Source organism: Hypomesus nipponensis, chromosome 23 (assembly GCF_054491055.1).
Source record: "Hypomesus nipponensis isolate SF chromosome 23, ASM5449105v1, whole genome shotgun sequence".
NCBI lineage: Eukaryota > Metazoa > Chordata > Actinopteri > Osmeriformes > Osmeridae > Hypomesus > Hypomesus nipponensis.
Window position 1 is genome coordinate 2,075,544 of NC_140383.1, and position 21,400 is coordinate 2,096,943.

Consider the following 21,400-nt stretch of genomic DNA (forward strand, 5'->3'; position numbering starts at 1 on the left):
TAATTTGACTGACCTTCAGTTATCATGACTACAGCACACAAATATAAAATATAAAAAATACAAATGTAATAGCCTATGAGAACCTTTTAAAACGTGTTACTCGAAGTGCATTTCCTCATAAAATAATTTTACAAAAACAATTGTGTGGTTCATGAATGTGGGGTTTGAATGCAAATTTTGATTTCGTTAAAGAAATGCAGTCTGTCGATGTGTCTCCCAATTTTATTTGAACAGCAATAATGCTTACAAATTCCACAACATCCCATTTATCATAACAATTGATTTAAAAATGTGAAAAATATAAAAACAACAAAAAACTTTTTTGTTATGACAATGCTTAAACCTGAGAATTGGGTATGCCAAAGTCTCTCCATTGTACACCACACCCAAAACAACAACAAAATATCCCTTAGACAATGTCCAATCTGGTTTCAATTTCAGTAAAATGCCCAGCAAACCAATCTGCTTCAGCAAAGGTCTTTAAGAATGGTCTCTTTTAGGATCAGCTATTGACAAGGTTATAGAGAAGTCACTCTAGGAACAAACGATGCAAGACCGAATTATCAGCTTAACTACACAATGCAGTGTTTACATAGTCACGCTACAGCTAATTCGACGCTCACTTACACACTTAACAGCTTTTTACTCACAAACTGCCCATGTAAAAGCATGACAACGTTGTTCACTGTGTCAAAGGTGTCATGAGGAATCAACACAGTATGCCAGGCATAATGTGAGTCTGTTATGGTTTTTATTTTTGTCATGACTGCAGTCATCTCTTGTGCAAGTCTGGAAATCCACCCAATAACTAAGGACTCTGGTTGTCTCATGGTTCCAAATACAACATCAGCCACTGCAATGAAACTGATATTCACGCCTACTTACATCAGACACTTTTTATGTACAACATAAAGATTCCTTCGGATTTCAAGGCAGCTCGCAAATGAATGATTAACGGTTCATTAACATTACAATGGGTCTTCTCTTTACTCGCAGAACAGCATAACATTGTTTAAATTCTGTCTAGTATTGAGTAACCCTGGAGATGCTGATAAGCTGATTCTCTAGTCAGCTGCAGACCGTTTGGTCAAACGTCCACCTAAGCAGGTTAGACGTCAGAAGACACTGAAACACGTCTGGATTTAAGACTTGTCACAGTTGCCAAAATGAAATATCCTGTCAGATATTGTTGTAGCAACTGTCTGTGTTGAATGACAGTTCCCATCATAACGTACGTGAGCATAATTCACCAGCCGGTCAGGGACATTTTCGGAGCTTGTGTAAGAACGAGAGCTTCCTTATCGACTTGACTGAGGATACAATACCCTCTGCTTGAGAAGTTACGGCACGGTCACAGTGAACACCAATAAAAAACACAATCATGTTCATAGAAAACACTGTCATTTCTACTACTTTCACCACAAGATATAGCTATCTGTTCACGTTTGGAATGAGATAAGAGTGCGTTTTAAAAGCACTAAAATAGTACCCTATATAGGAGGCATACTGTACACACAAAAGCGTTGATAACGCAACATCTTCTCTACACTCAAAGACAGTATATACCTGGACACACAGATGCAGGTACATTCACAGTGCATGTGACACAGGTGTCATTTTGGAGGGAGCGTGTGTGTGGCTTTGGTCCCAGGAGCGGACAGGAGTATAGAAAGGTTTTCATTCTTAGCCTGTTGTGTTAACATCTCTGTCGATAGTAGTGATACTTGAAAATAAGTGTTGGTTGCAGCTGCCAGCACACATACGTTAACAGAACACCATGTTTCTAATATCGTGTCAAAAGGCAAGTGGTCCATTACTGCTGTGGTGTTACTGAAAGAAAACGACACACATCTGGGAAATTCCCAGAACCCTTAAAGCAGCCTTTTGCAGCACTGGTCCTCATATGCATGTTTGACATGTATCCTTCTTCCAACACACCTGACTCAAATGAAAGGATCGCTACCAGTTTACCTCTGAGTTTGATAAAGACCCATTCATTTAAATCAAGTGTGTTGGAGCAGGGAAACATCTAGAACATGTAGGACAGGAGGACCAGGGAAGAGAAAGGCTGTCTTAGAACCTTCTCGTAACAGGTTTCATGTGGGCTTGCTCGGGTTGTAGCCTGCTGCAGCAAACAGCAGAGGCTAGATCAGTTTGTCAGAGATGCTGGTCTCTGTGACAAGAGCATCCGACCAGGTGTGTTGACAGATGAGGGGGCTTATTGTCAGAAAGGCACTGGCTGTTCTGACCAACAGATACCAACCGAGAGCTGAAGAACAGAGATGCTGGTGAGTGTCAAAGTGTAGACAAATCAACAAACTAAAGTTTTGGCAACCCCTAAAAAGAAATCAACAAAAATCTAAAAACCACAGCAGTTAAACAGCAACAGGCGTTCTGGCCATGGTGTGCCAGTGGCAGTGATATGACACCATCTTTGCTTCAGCGTTTTACAAGTTTAAAAGACGTTCACCATATTTCAATGACATCTCCCAGCACTAGCGGATCCATCTTGAATTCCGAGGCTAAACAGTTGATAGTTAAGGACAATTTTAACAAATAATACATTTTAAAAACCTTATTACTTAAACTTGCCAGACTCCCCTTAATGAAAATTTATGAACAATGTAAACCATTATTATGTCTTTATGCCCTAAAGTAACTAATTAACCAGATTTGCAACTTGACCATAATGAAAGTCAGCAGTATTTGACATGGTAAAACACTGCATCCTTGCAATTCAAACAATTCATAATAATACAATGATTTATCATCTACGTACCCGGGCCAGCGAAAATCCTGTGACATTCAAATGAACCAAATTGCTGGAGCTGTGGAGGTTTCTGAGGTGGAGCCTGGGTGTTGAGCAGGGGGGGTTAAGGCTCAGAGCTTCACAGCTCTAGAGGTGAGGACAGCTTGGTGCTGAGTAGCAGCCCAGGTGAGCAGGACCCTCGACAGATAAAGTAGAGGGATGACAACGGCCTTCCATTCATCCATCCATCTCCAAGACAAACACCCTCGAGATCACAAACACACCATACCAAATGCCCACAGTAGTGTATTTGTTTTGAAACCCCATCAGTAACACCCAGGTGGTAATCTCTGGTTCCTTCTCAGGTGAGCCAGAGTAGAGCTGTAACTCACACAAATTCCACAGGAGCATCAAAGACTACCAGGTGATTACATCCTGCTCAGACAGACCTATGGTGCCCACATGACACGGAACCAGACCCTACAGCTGACAGAGTAAACCTTTCTGGAGGTCTGAGTGGACTGGACAACTAGAAGGATGGGCAGTTCAACCAGCCAGTGGATGAATCATCGTCTGTTCGCGTTAGATCTCCCAAACCAAGCTGGTCGTAGTGGAGGGTGGATTTAGGAAGGGGTTGATACTGTAATGTGTGTCTCTCTGCTCCAGAGCAACAGGTGGGTGAATGACAGAGCTGCTTGTAGACCCCTGACCTGGGCTGTCTGACCAGGGCTAAGGCCCAGCCGACAGCCGGCTCTCTGTGACATGCATCACACAAAACAGGAAATGGCCAGCAGGGGCAGGGCGGCCGACAGGAAGTAGGTCACACGGTATAGATGGAGCGGTGAGAAGGTCACCATGGCGATTGAGATGGGCAGCAGGAAGTGTGACGTCAGAGGCAGGAGTTTACTAGAACACAGAAGGATATAAACACGAGACATTCATGAACGGGTGTGAAAAGAGATGGAACAGCTGTGAAGAGCACAGCTCAGGCTGTGAGGCCTGGGTGTGTGTACCTGTTGCTGAGCTTGACAACGTCACAGTTGATCAGCAGCACGTTGGCGATGAGAAGAGGCACAGTGTGAGGCCAGCAGGGGTCAGGATCAAGCTGGGTGGAATACCTGCAGAAACACGCACACACACACGCACGCACGCACCCACGCGCGTAAACGTCATGAGAACACACCAATGCTGCTAAGACCCTGAGAAGCAAACGGTCGCTTCTTTCTACATACTAAATTCATAACGTTTTCCCTTAGCAGACGCTTGAGCAGTGTTTAGCGGACCACTGATGGGAGTGTTTGGACTGCTGTCCCGTCTTGCTAGTGTGAGTGCAGCTGTGTGTGGGGCAGCTGGCACCTCAGGCTGCGTGACCAGTGCAGGAGAGAGGGAGCGGTCAGCATCAGCGGCACGGTGAACAGAGCCGACAGGCTGAGGTGGAGCTGCAGGTCGGACCTCACGCCCTGCAGTACACACTCCGACAGCAAGGGGGCGCCGTTGCACTCCCTCGGCGTGGCGTGCGGCTTGACGTCCGTGCTGCCGTTCTCCTGCTCCCTCTGCTTCTGTGGTGCCTGAAAAGAGAGGCGTGGATGTTGAAGATCGTTTATACAAGGATCCAAGTATCCAACACGTGTTTTGTTTTGTTTGAAACCTACCAGGTTAAGCATGTGACTCAATGACCTCTCTGTCATTTGAAGTTTTAGCACCTGTAGAGAAACACCACAGAAGAAGACAACCATTCAAGACTACCCAAGAAAGGCTGATGCATGAACACTAGATCAGTATTGAGCCTGGGTTTAGTTCCATAGGCGACAGCTTAAGTCCACTCAGACTCACTCTATAGAGGTGAAGCAGGAAGCTTGCAGTGATTGACAAGGCTCCACAGGAAGTCCCACCCAGGAGGCTGAGAGACAGGATGAGGAGGAGCTGGGTGCGAAGACGCAGGGTGCCACAGTCTTGAGAGACAGAGGGTCTATAAAAACACACACACACACACACACACACACACACACACACACACACACACACACACACACACACACACACACACACACACACACACATTACTATCCTAGTGAGGATTGACAATTCACTCCCATTCAAAATCATGTATTCCCTAACCCTTAACCTCAAGCCTTAACCTATTTTTAACCGCAGGCTGGAACTGTTCGATCAAGCGACCTGATTCCAGTCCCTGTCCCCCTAATGGCTTACCTGTGCAGGGGAGCTAGCAGCAAAGACAGAAGGCGGATGGAGAGTCGGAGGACTGTGCTGCCCCAGAATGCAACAGCAGCTCCCAGCACATACAGCAGGGGGGCCAATAGGCGGGGCCATTCATCGGGCGGGGCCGTGTGGGAGGAGCCATCAGGGGAGGTGGAGGGGAGCGCGTCTACAGGGGGGAGACAGAGAGCTGACCAGCCGTCCTGGAACCAGCTTTGTCTGGGATGGACACAGGGGAAATATTTAGATGATCATTTGAGTTTAATATGATTAGGAGTATAGTAAGTTGTGCTACAACAGGATCGTAGTTACCACACCACAGAACATTACAAAAGGACATAGTCGACGCTTTGGGACCAAACACAATGAGGTGTTCAAACACACAGGCTTGAATATCTTTTCAACGTCTTGATATTTTCAACCCCTGTTTATGTATGAATGATTTGTTCCAACATTCCTGTTCCCACCTGAGCAGCAGCAGCAGCAGGTAGATGGGCAGGTCGACTTTGTGGGGCTGCAGGCTTCGTTCCACAGCCTGGCTCATCTCCAGAGAGCCCCCCGTCCTCACAATGGAGGACAGCTGCCCCCTGCAGGCCAGGAGGAGCGCTACAGCCGTGTACACCGGCAGCACCTGGCCACAAACCCTCAGCACCTGGGCAGGGAGGGAGGGAGGGAGGGTAAGGAGGGGACGGGAGGGGAGTGAGGGATGGTAAGGAGGGAGGGAGGGAGGGAGGGTAAGGAGGGAGGGAGGGAGGGAGGGAGGGAGGGAGGGAGGGAGGGAGGGAGGGAGGGAGGGAGGGAGGGAGGGAGGGAGGGAGGGAGGGAGGGAGGGAGGGAGGGAGGGAGGGAGGGAGGGAGGGAGGGAGGGAGGGGAGCTCACATGCTCAGGAGAAGCAGCATCCTGTACGATTGGAATGGAGAAAAGTGGGTTTTGGGATTTTACCTGTCCGAGCACCCTGGGGAATGAAGTCCTCACTGACACCTGTAGATGATGTACAAGAAAGTTACAGTAGAGACCAACCAAAATATCATCCATGTCGGGTTCCAGGGTTTTCCGGCCCTCCGCTGCGTGTCGGGCCAAACAACACCCTGGAACCCGTACATTATTGACGATGAAGTACTGCCTCTCGTACCTTATTGCTTAAGTAAAACATAGTGGTTCTTGAGCATAAACATACCAAATGCTCCGTATATATAATTCCCTTTTGCACTCAAACTTTATTTTCAGACACTCTTTGTGGCATTAACTTCAAAACAAGTCATTTTGTAACATTAAGCCACCATGTGGTCACTAAAGTTGGCTGTTAAGTTCTCCTCTCACACCTAGCGTGCTGTCGTACCTTGTACTGGCAGTTGGGGGCAGTGTGGAGCTGCAGGAGGACACCTGAGGTGTTGTCAGGGCGACTGGTGTGGAGCATGCCTGATATCTCTGTTACCGAGGGAACGCTGAGAAGTGGATGAAACACAATTAGTGAAATATCCAAACTAAAGAAACATAAACAGCATGTAGCTCTAGGACTTGCGATAGGTCTTAATTCAAACAACTGAGACAGTGAATTATTACCTGGAAGTGGTGAGTGAGTCCTCCCTAAACCAGGGCACCTTCATCCTGTATACGTTAGGCAGCCGGTCTGTATGGTTACAAAATAACACCCAATTAATTTATCTGTCTGGCGCCAGTTATTTATCGCTTTCTGTGGACTCAAAAATACATTTCAAGGAAGACACAAAAGTTTACCTTTGGGGACCTTGCAGTGGCTCACAACGTTGATTCTAAAGGCCTGATAGACCTGTGGAGGCAATGCAGAGGCACGTTATGGAATTGAATGGATGTAGACAGAGAGGAAGAGAAAAGACGGATAGGCTACTGAACAGTAGGGATGCTCATAATTAACCATGTAGCCGGTAACCAACAATACGAATGTTTACCGATTAAGAGTAGCTATTGGTTAAACTGTGTTGCCAATTTAACGTCACAAGCCTAGATTTAGCAACTTTTCGCCTTCCCTTGTGACAAAAAACCCGTGGGCCTATCTAGCGACTTTCTGCTACTTTTGCAATCTCCGTTTTCGTTGTTAGCCTAAGCAGCAACAAAATAACGAGCTATAATTGTACGTCCATGTTGTTATAGCCATAGACATGTATATATGGTTATACCCGCAAATCATGTCGATGAGCGCCAAGGGAGCACAATCAGCCAATCAACGCTCTAGGATTCTATGCGTTATCGTTTTGTTCATATGTTTTTGTTCGGTTATTTAAATATCAATCCCTTATGGGAAAAAAATACAATAACAAATAACAACTATACCTTCAGAAACTCTCAATTCTAAATGTTTTATCTTGTCGATAACAAACGTCGAATATCGGCCATTTTTTGAAATCTGAAGTGAACATACCTATTGAACAGTATAACTACAGTAGAGTAAAACAATACCTGGTGAAAGTGCTTCAGCTCTATTATGTGGAGAAGTCCAGAGGAGTTGACGGTGACATCGCTAGCAGTCATACCTGGACAGGGGTTAGGAGCGGGTTAGCGTTCCTGTTTAAGGGACGGCCAGGTGGCTCTGACCTGCCGAGGACGGATACAGCGACCCGGCATGCATGAGGAAACAACCCTACTCACCGAAGGAGAGAACGTGCGGTACAGACACAGACATGGTCTGAGACTCCTCTCGCTGCCACTCACACTCCACCGTGAACTGAGAGGAGAAAGAGGGAGGGAGGGAGGGGCCTTTATGAGCTGTGAGATGGCAGGTGCGTTCAGTATGATAGAAAGGGCTGAAACTTAGCTAAGTGTCAAATAGAGACATCTCTGTTAGGAAGCATGACACCATTTAAAAAACATGTTGATGTCCTGCTACAAGGTATTGACTGTAAGTTCAGGTCAAACACACCTGCTTGCCGTTGAGGTTGGAGGCTCCTACGACCAGATGAGAGACTGCAGACACATCACTGAGCCTCAGGATCACAACCTGCAGGAGGGAGAGCCGCACCGTGACTGGGGCTGACCCGTTAGCGCGCTCACGGCAGGACCGTGACTGGGGCTGACCCGTTAGCGCGCTCACGGCAGGACCGTGACTGGGGCTGACCCGTTAGCGCGCTCACGGCAGGACCGTGACTGGGGCTGACCCGTTAGCGCGCTCACGGCAGGACCGTGACTGGGGCTGACCCGTTAGCGCGCTCACGGCAGGACCGTGACTGGGGCTGACCCGTGAGCGCGCTCACGGCCAGCCTTCACCACGGGCTGGAGCAGGACCATGACTCCATAAGGGAGACCGTGTGTAGCATGACCACATGGGCCTGTCAGACCAGGGTGTTTGATAAGGAGGCGGGAGGTGTGACTGAGGAGAGGTTTACCTTGTAGGCTGGTAGAAGTTCAGTCCCTGAGGACAGATCTACTGCTTGAACACTGAGAGTAGAGAAGACAGAGGGGACAGAGACAGAGACAGAGAGAGAGACACAGAGATAGAGAGAGAGAGAGACACAGAGATAGAGAGAGAGAGAGACAGAGAGAGACAGAGAGAGACAGAGAGAGAGAGAGAGAGAGAGAGAGAGAGAGAGAGAGGGGGGGGGTTGAAAAAAGCAAGAAAGTGGTATAAGGAACAGTCAAGTAAGTGTTATGAAGTGGAACGATGGACGACAGGACGGTAGTGACTCACCACATAGATCCATTCCTCTGAGTGCAACCGTAAACCCAGCTGGTCATTTCCTGTAGGATGGAAATGGTATTTGTAGTTATTTTCTTGATCCCCGGTACCTATGACCACAAACTATTCTTTGCCAATAGCTTGCTTGAATACATTTTAAGTAAGACTAAAGTATTCCATCCTCTCACCAGGCTTGTGCTCCGGCAGTAGAAGTGACTGTAGGCTTTCCTGCGACTGGACAGCGCAAACAGGAAGTACTTGATTTGGCCTTCCTGTTGTGGACACCAAAGTATGTGTTTCAATTCAGATGCCATATAAAAGATAATTAGAGTGCACATTTAAACAGGCTGCTACCTGGACAAGCAGAATGTAACAAACTCATGGTATGTGATTACCTTCGGGGCGGTATAAGCCAGGCGAAGTGTGTTCACCTCGCTCCACACATCAGGAGAACCTGGAGAGAAGTAAGAAGAAGAGAAGGAGGAAGATTCATCAGAGCTCCTCAAAGAAAAGTGACATGCAACCTCAGCCACACACACACACACACACACACACACACACACACACACACACACACACACACACACACACACACACACACACACACACACACACACACACACACACACACACACACACACACACACACACACCTGAGAAGGAGAAGGGGGCCTCTTGCGGTTCGTTCAGCATGTGGACAGGATGTCTGATGAAGTGATGGTTCAGAACGGCCATTCTCCTCTCTGGATCCTCTGAAAACTTAGAGACACATACAGCCACAGTCATCCCCCCACAATACTGCTAGGGCGATGAGGCTTTCTCTTGTTATGAGTTGTCACATCTACAGTAAGGAGAAAGAAAGAGATGGAACTGAAAATCCACTAGAACGGTGTTATGGAAGGTTTCAGACATTCACCTGTCCTGACTGGGGGTCGATAAGATCGAAGAACGCTCTCACAGAAGCGAGGACCAGCTCTTTGCACCTGCAACACAAACAGGAAGCCAGGCGTATACAACACAGGTGATGAGCAGCGTCTGTCAGCCTGGGGTGTGGTGCTGAGATGCTGTGAAGGGTTACATGGATGCTCACCACACGATGGACAGGTGGTCTGTGGACACCCAGGTCCTGGGGACGGCTGTGACCTTCACAGACAGACACATTAAAATGAAGAAGAAAAAGAGACAAGCGCAGGGAATAAGCAGTGCTAGAGGTTGCCATGACTACACACAATTGCCTAAGACTACAATACATTATTCTTTAAAAAAAAAAAAATTATACAAAACCTTTTTATCATTTGATAGTACCATCAAACTTTCGTATGCCAGAAAATGAAGGTTTCGGTGATGGTATTCAGTGATCTGAAATGCCTCTTACCACCAGAGACAGCTTGCTGGGGTCGCCTGTGACGCACGGCAGGGCCGTCAGACCGGAGCGCACCTGGTAGTCACGGTAACCGCCCCCGATGGAAAGCACCGTCACGTTACGCAAGTCGCCCCCCCGATCCACCCACCTCCGTCTGACGGCAGAATAGAACTCTGTACGAAGACACACGGGATAGGAAGTGACCGACGGTATCGTCTTCTGATGTGTGTTCACCCACAGTGTACCTGTGTGTGTGTGTGTGTGTGTGTTGGACAGCTCCACAGGCCGTACCCAGCAGCTGTGTGTCGAGGGAGAGTGGGGGGGCCTGGTGGGGCGAGGCCAAGGTGAGGATGAGGCTGACCAGGGCAGGGCTGAAGCGGGGCAGGGTGAACAGGGCCCGGGCCACCACTCCACCCATGGAGTGGCCCACCAGCACCACGCTGCGAGGGGGCGCTTCGCGGTGCTGCCGGGGAGAAAGGAAACTGGTTAGAGGTTCAGCTCATATACCAAGTTTATCATGAATCAAAACAGTGCTTCATGTTAAAAAGTTAAAGTTTTATTTTAAGTTAACTTTGTTAACTTGAATCATTTAGTAATCATTTTAATATTTAACATCATTATTATTTAAATTTAGAATGAATCTTTATTGGGTTAGGAAGGAAAAAAAATACATAGAAAAATACATCCCAGAGCGATCTATTCCCTGGATTTGACCCCTGACCTTGTAGAGACGCAGGATGGCCTTGATGCTCTCGTGCAGGAAGAGAGTCTGTCTTCTCAGGCTGCCTCCGTACAGCGCTACCAGCTCCTCGTTGAAGTCCACGGTGAACACGTTGAGATGCAGGCTGCCCTCCAGGGCCTCTGCCTTCCTCAGGGCCACCGAGCCCAGCGAGCGAGCTGCAGGAGCGGGGACACAAGCCAGGGCTCACTGGTTGAGCTCCAGGACACATTGTCATGTACCAACGTACAATATTTTACTCATTTAGCTGACGCCTTTGTCCAAATCGACGTACAAAAGGCACATGAGATGCTAATGATATGGGCTCACATTGATGCAGTCAATTTGAGGATTGGGGTATTTGCTGGTGTTGATATAGAATTGAGGTATTCGCTGGTCTAGATATATTGGCTGAAAGGTTTGTGAGAGGGACATTACATTCCTGTTCACAAATAAAGTCTAAAAATAGAGTTACTATTATGGGTTCCCACCTAAATACTGACACAGTTACAATTTTACCTTCAATAAACCCTTAAGGTCAGCTTAGGTAAATCTTTATCTTAAGTCAACACTGATTCTCGATCCATCTGCTTGCTGAACGGTGCCATTCTGTCCAGCTTATGGATTATAGTCGACTCATAGATATAAACACAAGTCAACTTCAGGGATAGGTTAGCAAAGGGAGATTATCAGATTAGCTATGGAGTGCACTGCATTGGTTAGATAAGAATCAACTGACAGTAATGACAGGAAGCCTAGCCCACTATGCCTGCTAGCCTCAACCTCCAGTTTATTGGCCTTAAGAAGCTACCATATACAATATGTGGATAGTCTAAGCAAGTCAATGTATTATCTTGGTGAGACACAGAATCTAAGATGATGTCAACATAAATGTTTTGGTTGCTGTTGAAAAACTCAGTTTTTCAATGAGGTACACAGTGGTTGTGTAAAAAAAGAAATGCCAACAAGATTTGTCTAACAGAATTCATGTAGCAAGGAAAATTAAGCATCGCAAAAAATAATGTGTGTGTTTGTGTATTTCAGCATGTGTGTGTGTGTGTGTGTACTTCAGTGTGTGTGTGTGTGTGTGAGAACACAGTGGGTGTTTTCCTCCCACGCACGGCCCTAGCTCACTAAACCAAACCAGCAGAGGACAGAACAGGAATGAAGTGGGCATTATACTTTTATCAGACACGCAAATACCACCTCACAGCTCCGCATACTGTAAGCCATCTGACTGAAGCCATATCTGGGTTTTGATCCAGGTTGGTACTGAGCCAGGAGAGCCAGCACACCAGATGTGCTGACCTGTGTGTTGCCCAGCCAGTCTGATGCTAAGGCAGCCAGCTGGGGTCAGGAGCCCAGTGTCAGTCCAACAGCAACAGACACAAGGGCTCGCTAATGTCATGTATTCGTTTAGCAGATGCTTTTGTCCAGAGCGTAAGTGTGACGGCCTGCTGTTGTGTGTATGTGTTCTCCTTCTGTTCTCCATACAAGTGCAGTTGGATGGCTGGGTCATCGAGGGGCAAAAGGGGGGGGATTCGAACCTGCTACCACTGGATCTGCAATCTAATACTCCACTGAGCTTTAACCACCCTGACTGGCCCTCGTCTGACTTATTAAACGTACAGCTGAACTGCGTTCAGGCCAGGACCCAGGCCAGGACCCAGGCCAGGACCCAGGCCAGGACCCAGGCCAGGACCCAGGCCAGGACCCAGGCCAGGACCCAGGCCAGGTGTTTAAGCTGTGTGAGTTATTAGGTGTTGGGGACCCACCTTGTTTGTAGCTGCCTGCGTTGCCAGGGAGGAAGAGCACGGGGGAGCCACTGAGCTTCAGTGTGTGTGTCTCCTGAGCGTACTGGCCCTCGCCATACAGGTACAGCCCATAGGCAGGGTACAGCCTGGACACACGCCGCGGCAGGTGCACCCGCTGAGCACACGCACACGCACACACACAAAATAGTTTTTTTAAACCCATAATGCATCAATGCAGTTGCCTACATCTCGACACACTGTGACACAGACACAAACACCCATAAGATACAGCTGAGACACGCTTTTGGGCGGATGAACACAACTTCATACTGTGCAATCATGCGAAAATATATTTTCAACAATGGATGTGCAACAAAAAACGATTAATTCAACCTGGACGCTTGTAGGGTTAGTTGATCAGATTGACACAGTAATTTGGTAATCACCTAATCATGGATCAACAGCTTTCTCCCTTATACAACATGTGATAATGTCACAAGCGCTGTCCTAGTAACAAAATTATCACAACACCACCCACACACTCAGCATACTATAGCCTATGGGCTTCCGTCATCACTCTTCTGTAAAACCTAATTCCAAAGTGATATTAAAAACGGAGGTTGTGCATGACACAACCTTATAAATGGTAAACAAGGAAGTGCCTTGAAGATTCAGTGCATCGTGGTGTCAGAGAAAGGGGCATAATAAAGCTTCACTTAAGGTGCTAACAGGTGAAACATTCCGACCTACCCACCGAACGACAAATATAGCAGTTTGTGAATAAGGATAGCCCAACATCTTAACGAATGTTGTTTAAGAAAAAGACAGCTCCTGCATAGGCGACAATTCAGCTCAAACGTTTAATGTCTAATCAACAGTAGGCTAATCAAAACGAGGTGCGTGGAACCGAGTTTCTACATTACGAATACTCACCCGGTACTCCGGGTACTCGAACATATAGGTCATGCTACACCTATTTTCTTCGAATCCCGACAATAATTCTCGCAGCCCCATCGCCAGAAGCCCTAACGCACAAGCGTAAAATGCCACAGCGACAACTCTCATGTCTGTTGTAGTTTTGCTTTTGTCTATTTACAAGCGTAGTCCTCCCATGTCTTGATTTCTGCCAAAGCAACCCATCTCCGTGTCTGACACAATCTATGGGAAACACAGCACAGCCGCTTCCCATCTGTGTAGAAAACTTGATTGATAGGTCACTCAGCCAATAACGGAAGAGATCTGTGAAAGACGGACCAATCAGCATTTAGAGTGAATGTGAAACAGTAAATGCATGATGATGTCATCGTTCTCTTTCTGTCAATGAAGGCGTTGTCCAGGGAGACCCTACAGAAGTAAAAACACAGGTGCAGCAGGGATGAGTAGCCTACCAAACTACATCGACTGCCATGTAACAGTGTATTCACTTTATCCGACATATGTTTTTCAAACCTATCAACTAACGCATATTTCAAGCATGAGGGGAGGAGGACTACGCTCGATGTTGAGGTGTAATCATTCAGAAACTTCCCGTCAAATCCAAGCGATGACTCTGCAAATGCATTAAATTGACATTTCAAATCGACCAGCAAATCACAGGTTGAATGTACATAGCCTAGCTAACACACTTACTGTTTTTATGCAAACTTGATCAGAATTTATAGAGAAGGCCAACACTGAAACATGTTTTTATTATAGAGATGAATGTCAAATACCTACGTGATACAGCATAAAACATTTATATGGCATAGATGTGATAACAGGGCAATTATAAAACATACTGCAGTAGTAATTCCTCCATAGCATCACCTTGCAAAATATTTGATCAAAAGAACGCAACCGTACTGTCTATATGTTGGGAATGGTTTCCATGTTAGTTGATAAATGTGAACACAGTTTCTCTGTGTCAGTTACACTGAACGTCATAGCATTGACAGCAGCAGATCTGAGACTGATGACAGAATCTCAACAGGACCTCCGCATGTGTGACACTCTCACATGAAGACTCTTCCAAAACACAAAATGAAAGTCTCTAACCCCAAAGCCCTGTTCTCAAAGCCAAGTCTTTACCTCTGTTTTAAACTGCAGGAGCGAATCAGAAGCAAGAACCAGTTTCAGAAGCCACACCAGAGATCTCTGACATGTCTAACACACGTGTAGCTCTTCTGCAGTAGTCAGCATGTATTTAAAGGAAGTTCGCCCCGATTGTCCCCCCTAGAACATTCCGTCCAGGTCCCGAGTCCTGGGGTCGTCTCATTTCAGCAGGAAGGGGAGTCATCTTGCAGGGTCTCAGGTCTGAGGAACTCCGCTCCGGTCCTCCGCTCCCTTATTCTCTCCATCAATCGAAGCCTCCCTTCTACCTTCCGTCACCGGCATGTTAATCCAGAAGCCTCGAGTGTTCTATCCTGGTGATGATCCAATCAGGAGCCACCCCTTTGGTGAACTCCCTTTGGAACCTGACAAAGATTACAGCCACAGAGGAGAGGCCACATATTTCATTTCCTTTTCTTGTGATGGCTGACATGCCTGTTTCTGGGCAGGTGTGCAAGGTGAGTGTCATGTGACACAGTGGAGATGACTAACTCTCTGTTCACTGTGTGACAGACACATATACTCACTGTTCACTACTGTATGACACAGACACCCATATATACTCACTCATAATTTGCAGTGAGTAGTCGTTTAGCCTTTGCATCTCCTTCTCCAGCAGATATCTGGAATATGCGTGCTCCTTCCATAGTATCGTCAGCCAGCTCAGCACTGGTCAGATACCAGAAACGCATCAGAATTATGACAAACTTTCGCCCTGGAAGTTGAGGGTGACAGAAATTATTATTACTCATACATCTGGACATCAGATTCATGTTATTATGTATTTGTGTAAAAGTTAAATATGTAAATCAATTCAGACAATAGTACAAATCTGCCCAAAGTGGACAAGACGTGCTGGATCAGCTCTAACCATCATCATCATAGCAGATCCCCACATCCTCAGGCATCGTATACATGATCTCTTCAGGATCTGCACAAATGGCTTGAATGTGACTTGGGGGGAGAAGGGCACATTTCTCCTTCAGTTTTCCAATCAGCTGTGAGACAGACGCAAAAATAAGAGAAAGTTGTACGTGAGGACATTGCACAAGGACATCCCACTGCAAAGGAACACGTGTTGAGCTAATCTGAATTTGCAACTTACATCTGGAGCAACCAGACCTTCAAGTGCCTCAAACTGACACTGGGACAGGAGTATGGAGACATGGGAGAATGCCTGCAACGGAAGAAAAGAACATTGAAGATGACATTTGGAGAGGATCAAAACAGTTATAGTGTTTTTCTGTCAATCAATTTTCGTGTTCGTGGTAATCGGCAAGTTCACAAAATCTGTCAGCACCACACACTAACCTACATCACTTAAGGCTAGATCACATTCATTCACATTCACGGCACCTATCGACACCCTCTGAACCATCCGCTGTGGAACGCGCCCTGCCCCTCTAGTTTTGCTACTGACCGCTTACTTTCGTTAGCTAGCTCATCCACTAAAGCCTATTTGTATAGTTAATCATGTCAAATTAAAGTTATCACCTGCTTTGCACCGTCCGTGAATTCTTCGATGCGAAATTCCTTATCAAAATAGGCTCGAATCAAAAAGTAGTATATCCGGGTGCGGATCCACTTGAACGGGTTGGGGATATTAACCACAACAACCTTCTGTTTTGGAGTAAGTCCTCCTCGGTCAGAGCTGTACGTTCGCAGTGCGGAAACAACACCGACGTTTACTGTGGGTATCGGGCGTGTATTTTTTGACCGGGACAACACAACTCGCTCGGGTTTGAAGAGACGAAATAGTGTCGAAGGCGGCCTACTACAGTAACAACCTCTCAACATGGGTAGCGCCATCTTTTTCCTTCCATAGCATTTCTGTCCTTCTACCTGTATTGTCCGACTGGAAAAGCGGTGTGCAGAGCTTAGAAGTTCTTCATAAAGTACAATATAGGTAACTAAACACATTAAATTGCATTACATAGTTTGTCAATGTTTAATGTAGCAGTAAATTCATAAATGGTTATATCTAGGTTCATGTATCGTACAGGTACATGCCTTTTCAATTTTTCTATTATGGGGAAGATAAGTAATGTAACACCTTCCCACATTTGCGAAGCAGGTCGCCTTAGCTACTAACCGAGTACCGACATTCATCATTTACGCCAAAAATGAAGTTATGGAAGTCCAAAAGAAAGTTCCTGTTCCTGTCTACTGTGACATGGATGAGGACCGTTTTGTGCGAGAGATCTATCCGAGGGTAAGACCAACGGCTTAATTCCCACCCATTCTCATCTTTCTGGCTGTGATGACAGATAGGGAGCTAGTAACGTTGTTTTTGGTATTGAAGCGAGGACCAGCTGTGCTGAGAGGGGTGTGTCTCGGACCATGCCTGGAAAAGTGGACGGTCGAGTACCTTAAACAGATAGGCGGAAACAGAGATGTGAAGGTTCATGTGTCCACTCTACCACGGATGGACTTCCTCGGGAAAAACTTTGTATACAGGTGAGGAAAAGTATGTACATACAATAATGGTCTTAGGTCTTAGTTTCTCTCTCTCTAAACCTTTTTTTCCTCAGAACACTTCCATTTGCTGAATTTGTCAAAAGGGCAGCTGAAACAAAGCACTCAGACTTTTTCCTCAGTGAGGTCAGTATATAAAACAGGGTTCAAGCCGAACCAAAGCAAACCTCACAATTATTATAATTAGGTAAAAAATTGAACTAATGATACGCCTTTTTGACATTAAGTTACATTCATATTTCATGGTGGACATGATATTGTGACTTAAAATGTAATTGATTTGGCAGGATGAGTGTTATTATCTACGTACACTGGGAGAGGACAGCCGGAAGGTATCTTACTAATGCATCTGCTTCATGCCACTATTAAGGAGACAAATTAAAGTGAATGTTATTCAGAGTTAGGATCGTCCGAGAGCGACACAGCCCTGACCTCTCCTAAACCTCCAGGATGCGGCTGACCTGGGTAAACAGTTCCCGTCCCTGGCACAGGACTTCCACATTCCCCAGGTCTTCCAACCAGACCAGTTCTTCTCCAGTGTTTTCCGCATCAGCTCTCCTGGCCTGCAGCTTTGGACACACTATGACGTGAGCACCGGTTAAATCACGTTGAAGAGGGTGACGTAATCAACGCTTGATTCCTGGAGCCATATTGTATTGCAGGGTATCAATGTGTTTATCACATTTTTGGGTGTTTTTCAGGTGATGGACAATTTGCTGGCCCAGGTGACAGGAAGGAAGCGTGTTGTTCTTTTCAGTCCCCAAGATGCATTGCATCTCTACCTGTCAGGTAAAGTAACCAAATCTAATGTATCTGAACATATCAAAGAATCAATTTGAACCTCAATAGCCCCCCCAAAAATCGCGTTCCAAGGGCATAAGCAAATCTTTCAAGTCAGCACTTTTTCAAAATGGCTATTTTTACATTCACACCGTGTCCATGTCTGTTTTGATCAGGAGATAAATCCCAGGTTTTGGACATCGATTCCCCTGACTTGGAGCGCTTCCCAGAGTTTGTGAAGGCCTGCAGATACGAGTGTGTGCTGGAGCCTGGAGACCTGCTCTTCATCCCTGGTACTGAACAGCCCTACTTAAATACATCAACTCACTTCTCAAACCCCTCTCTTAACATACCTCCCTCCATAGAACTACAATGTTAACATCAAACACAACATCAACATTGGTCGTTTCATCTCAATAATTCTCTCCCAAAGCCTTGTGGTTCCACAACACGCTGGCCTTGCAGTTTGGAGTGGGTGTCAACGTGTTCTGGCGCCACTTGCCGGCCGAGAGCTACGACAAGAAAGACCCGTATGGGAACAAAGACCCAGAGCCTGCCAGGCGGGCGCTGCAGGCGGTGGAGAGGGCTCTGAGCGCCCTGGACCAGCTGCCTCCTGACCACCGGGACTTCTACGGCCGGCGCATGGTCCAGCGCATCCAGCACCGAGCATACTCAGCCCCACCTGCGATGGAGAACGCGGACCCCAAGGCTGGATGTGGGACTGGGCCCCTCACAGATCCAGACTGATGCAGGCCGCTAGGGTTCAGGGATATCTGTAGCTACAGGAGCCCTGTATTTCAAGTTCAGGAGCGGAAATGTTTTCCTACTCGACAGAAACGATCACAGAAACTCCTGTACTGAGCAGTGTTACTGCTCATGCAGGCATTTTATGTTGCCCAACGGTTCTTTAGATGGTTGAGACAACCAACCTCGTACATTATTTTACCTGAGGAAAACTGATTTGAAAGCGAGTTTAAAACAAATATACTTAGGCAAGGACTTCTCACAGAACTGGAAGCACCGTAGTAAAATTCACCTACAGTATGCACAGCATGGTTGGACATTTTATTGCACAAAGATTACATTTCCTTAAGTCTCCTTACAAACATTTTAAAGCTTTGTAAACAGTGAAGCTGCATCTCCCCAGTGTGTGTGCGTGTCCTTATCACTAGCATCGGCATTCAACTTCAGCAGCATGTCTTATTTACCAAGCGGATGTTGAAAGGCCAAACAACGACTTTCTACACGAAGCTAGGAGAAGACCGATTGTTGATGTTTGATGACGTGGCTTAGCAGGGGCCAACCTTACAACCTGTACATTCAACCAGAAAATTGTCTTGTTACATTAAAAAACGAATGAGAATCATTTTGCAAACAAAAACGATCCAACGCTATGTTTCTGGAGTTGAATACATCTGAAAACAAAAGCCTGCTGTGTATCATGAGTGAGAAGCTATTGTGTGATGATCCAACATGTGGACTGTAGTGAGGAGTACAGGCAGGACAGGTCTATAGCCTCTCCCCATGATCTATCAGCTCCACTTACCCAAACGCCCTGTAGACACGACAGTACAGGAATAATAGAAAGGGGAGAGAGACATTCACACTCAACATTTCTGATACTTTGGCTGAGGCCGGAGATGAGAAAGACGCAAGAGCAAAAAACTTGAAACAAACACAAAAGTCTGGCATTTCCACAGCACACAAGCTTCTAGTTCAGTCCCTGGACACCTAAAGTCCTCTTTATTCCACAAACACGGATGCTGGGTGGAGACAGGCGGCAGAGCCTTCTGGACAGACGGCTACACCGGAGGGTTCTAGACTGGTCACATAGCCCATCGAGCTAGCTGCGTTTCCCAGATCCCTTTAGTTCCAGGACAGCCAGAGGCCCCCACGACCAACAACTCTGCTGTGCAAACAGACGTTGTGTCCAGGTATCCCAGATTCACAAACAGTCTTCAGGTAGGAGGCAGGGACGCCTCCTCCCCTTCATCATGGGGCTTAGACGGAGCTCACAGGGTGTCCTTACTAAACCTAGAAATACTACTCAATGAAAAAACGAACAGACAGAAACAGAGGGGAGATGGCACGTTGCGTGGGTTCTACGTTGCGTGATCTGCGTTTCTGTGATTACAATACTTTACAATTTCTCAAGTGTCTTTGAGGAATTTGCAAGGCGAATGGTGAGTGTGTCGGGGGGGAGGCTGTGTGGTCAGTCAGAGCCGGAGAGGAGTCTGGGGGTGGAGTTTGTCTCCTTGGTGATCACTATGGAGTTGTTGCCGTGGTGCGATTGGCTTTCATCTTGTCCAGCCGTTTGTTTAGGTGGCTGTTGTTCGACTCTAGTTCATCTACCTTGTCCAGGGCTGTCCGCAACTGTGGTTAGAGGAAATGGAGGATGAAAAACTGGATATTTCAGATAATAAATGTCTCTGCTGTAAAGAAAGCATGCAGTTTGATGATCTGTGATGGATATAGATATGGTGTTGTCACAGACTGGGTGGGAGTTATACTGAACCTCTCTTTGCAGCTTGCGTTTCTCCGCCTTCAGCTCATCCTCCACTTTCTCTGAGTTCTCTGACGCGCTCTTATAGCGTATGACTTGGCCTTCAAGTCTCGTAACCTGCCGTAGAGCAAAGTGAAAAGTCTGACTAGGAACTCACAATTGTATCAAGTCACATTGTTAAAAATACTGTCTTCACTTACATTCTGCTCCGAAGCAGTAACTTCTTGCTCCACCTTGGCAAGTTTAAACTTCAGATCACTAATTTGTCTGATGGCATCTCCTGTATAAAGAAAACAATATCAGATTCCCATGGAACGAGTGTTACGACTCACGACCGCACGCTGAGTTTCAAAAACAGGCGAGGAACACTCACTCTGCAGTTCTAGAAGGTTAACATCTGTGCCATTCTCCTGGATGTCTCCGTCTGGGCTAGAGCCATCCTCCGGACCGTTCTTCGGCCTCCTCTGCTCCACCTGAGCCTTCAGCTTCTTCACCTGTCAAACACCACACCTGTCAGTCCACAGCTCTCTACGGCTGCACACACTGCAGTTAGAAAAGACATATCCTGGATTGTGACAGGAAAGGCTGTAAGGGAAGTGGGACATGCTGAGGAGAAGACAAGACCAAGGTTGGATTTGAACCCAAGATGCTTTGTCCAGTAAGCTACCAGGGTGTCCCACAAAGTGAATGGGCCCTTTGGCTACTGATGCACGGTATGTAAATCGGTATGGGGTGTCTGACTCACCTGTCCTATCAAGTTCTCACGCTCATCCACCAATTTCCTCAGGCGTATTTCTGAAAGAAAAAGTATTCCAATGTACAATAAAAACAAAACATTTTAGCATGTTTATGGGTTTTATAAAAAAACATCTTTGAGATCACATTATTCTACAACACTCATTTGGCAATGATATCATGACTTTAAAAACTGATGTTGACATACCAGGGTTGGGAGGGGCCGGGTGGAGGAGGGGGGGGTCAGGGGGAGCAGCGTGCATGCGATGGAGCAGGTGCCCATTGGGAGAGGTGGGGAGTGAAGGAGGTGATGGCATGCACATACTGTGGAGGACCACTAGGGGGAAATACTGATCCTAATCTACATG

At 46.6% G+C, this 21,400-nt stretch overlaps 3 protein-coding genes across 4 annotated transcripts; 1 reads left to right on the forward strand and 2 right to left on the reverse strand.

Moving 5' to 3' along the window:
- Nucleotides 1–204: 204 nt before the first annotated feature.
- Nucleotides 205–13,610, reverse strand: pgap1 (post-GPI attachment to proteins inositol deacylase 1). The gene is made up of 26 exons (XM_084689677.1): nt 13,385–13,610; nt 12,473–12,626; nt 10,701–10,876; nt 10,271–10,442; nt 9,992–10,152; nt 9,707–9,759; nt 9,533–9,599; nt 9,270–9,375; nt 9,012–9,070; nt 8,805–8,888; nt 8,629–8,678; nt 8,327–8,378; nt 7,864–7,941; nt 7,593–7,668; nt 7,404–7,477; nt 6,705–6,756; nt 6,531–6,597; nt 6,307–6,412; nt 5,910–5,948; nt 5,434–5,618; nt 4,961–5,185; nt 4,583–4,718; nt 4,402–4,452; nt 4,106–4,317; nt 3,763–3,867; nt 205–3,655 (listed from the first exon to the last, which is right to left on the reverse strand). The coding sequence occupies exons 1-26, from the start codon at nt 13,514–13,516 to the stop codon at nt 3,517–3,519; spliced, it is 2,811 nt and encodes a 936-aa protein (XP_084545803.1). The 5' UTR covers nt 13,517–13,610; the 3' UTR covers nt 205–3,516.
- A 236-nt stretch (nt 13,611–13,846) lies between these two features.
- On the reverse strand, nt 13,847–16,401 carry maip1 (matrix AAA peptidase interacting protein 1). 2 transcript variants are annotated; one of them, XM_084689680.1, is made up of 5 exons: nt 16,034–16,401; nt 15,645–15,716; nt 15,411–15,537; nt 15,107–15,208; nt 13,847–14,904 (listed from the first exon to the last, which is right to left on the reverse strand). In XM_084689680.1, exons 1-5 carry the CDS (start codon nt 16,346–16,348, stop codon nt 14,849–14,851), a joined length of 672 nt encoding a protein of 223 aa, XP_084545806.1. In that variant the 5' UTR covers nt 16,349–16,401; the 3' UTR covers nt 13,847–14,848. The 2 variants fall into 2 exon arrangements, with proteins under 2 accessions (XP_084545806.1, XP_084545805.1); XM_084689679.1 differs by having other exon boundaries at nt 15,107–15,254; nt 16,034–16,397.
- On the forward strand, nt 16,349–20,185 carry tyw5 (tRNA-yW synthesizing protein 5). Its single transcript, XM_084689678.1, has 9 exons — nt 16,349–16,445; nt 16,614–16,751; nt 16,842–16,996; nt 17,071–17,140; nt 17,302–17,346; nt 17,464–17,601; nt 17,716–17,803; nt 17,971–18,087; nt 18,228–20,185. The coding sequence occupies exons 2-9, from the start codon at nt 16,671–16,673 to the stop codon at nt 18,539–18,541; spliced, it is 1,008 nt and encodes a 335-aa protein (XP_084545804.1). The 5' UTR covers nt 16,349–16,445; nt 16,614–16,670; the 3' UTR covers nt 18,542–20,185.
- The last annotated feature ends 1,215 nt before the right edge of the window (nt 20,186–21,400 follow it).

Excerpts from the sequence above, each read along its gene's own strand:
- pgap1 (XM_084689677.1), bottom strand. The coding sequence starts at position 13,516 with ATGAGAGTTGTCGCTGTGGCATTTTACGCTTGTGCGTTAGGGCTTCTG. Across the intron at positions 8,679-8,804 it reads ACTGCCGGAGCACAAGCCTG|GAAATGACCAGCTGGGTTTA; the intron begins GTGAGAGGATGG and ends TCCATCCTACAG. Across the intron at positions 6,757-7,403 it reads AGCTGAAGCACTTTCACCAG|GTCTATCAGGCCTTTAGAAT; the intron begins GTATTGTTTTAC and ends TTGCCTCCACAG.
- maip1 (XM_084689679.1), bottom strand. The coding sequence starts at position 16,348 with ATGGCGCTACCCATGTTGAGAGGTTGTTACTGTAGTAGGCCGCCTTCG. Across the intron at positions 15,717-16,033 it reads TCACGGACGGTGCAAAGCAG|GCATTCTCCCATGTCTCCAT; the intron begins GTGATAACTTTA and ends CTTCCGTTGCAG. Across the intron at positions 15,255-15,410 it reads GATCTGCTATGATGATGATG|GGCGAAAGTTTGTCATAATT; the intron begins GTTAGAGCTGAT and ends CTCAACTTCCAG.
- tyw5 (XM_084689678.1), top strand. The coding sequence starts at position 16,671 with ATGGAAGTCCAAAAGAAAGTTCCTGTTCCTGTCTACTGTGACATGGAT. Across the intron at positions 16,752-16,841 it reads TGCGAGAGATCTATCCGAGG|CGAGGACCAGCTGTGCTGAG; the intron begins GTAAGACCAACG and ends TTGGTATTGAAG. Across the intron at positions 17,347-17,463 it reads TGGGAGAGGACAGCCGGAAG|GATGCGGCTGACCTGGGTAA; the intron begins GTATCTTACTAA and ends CTAAACCTCCAG.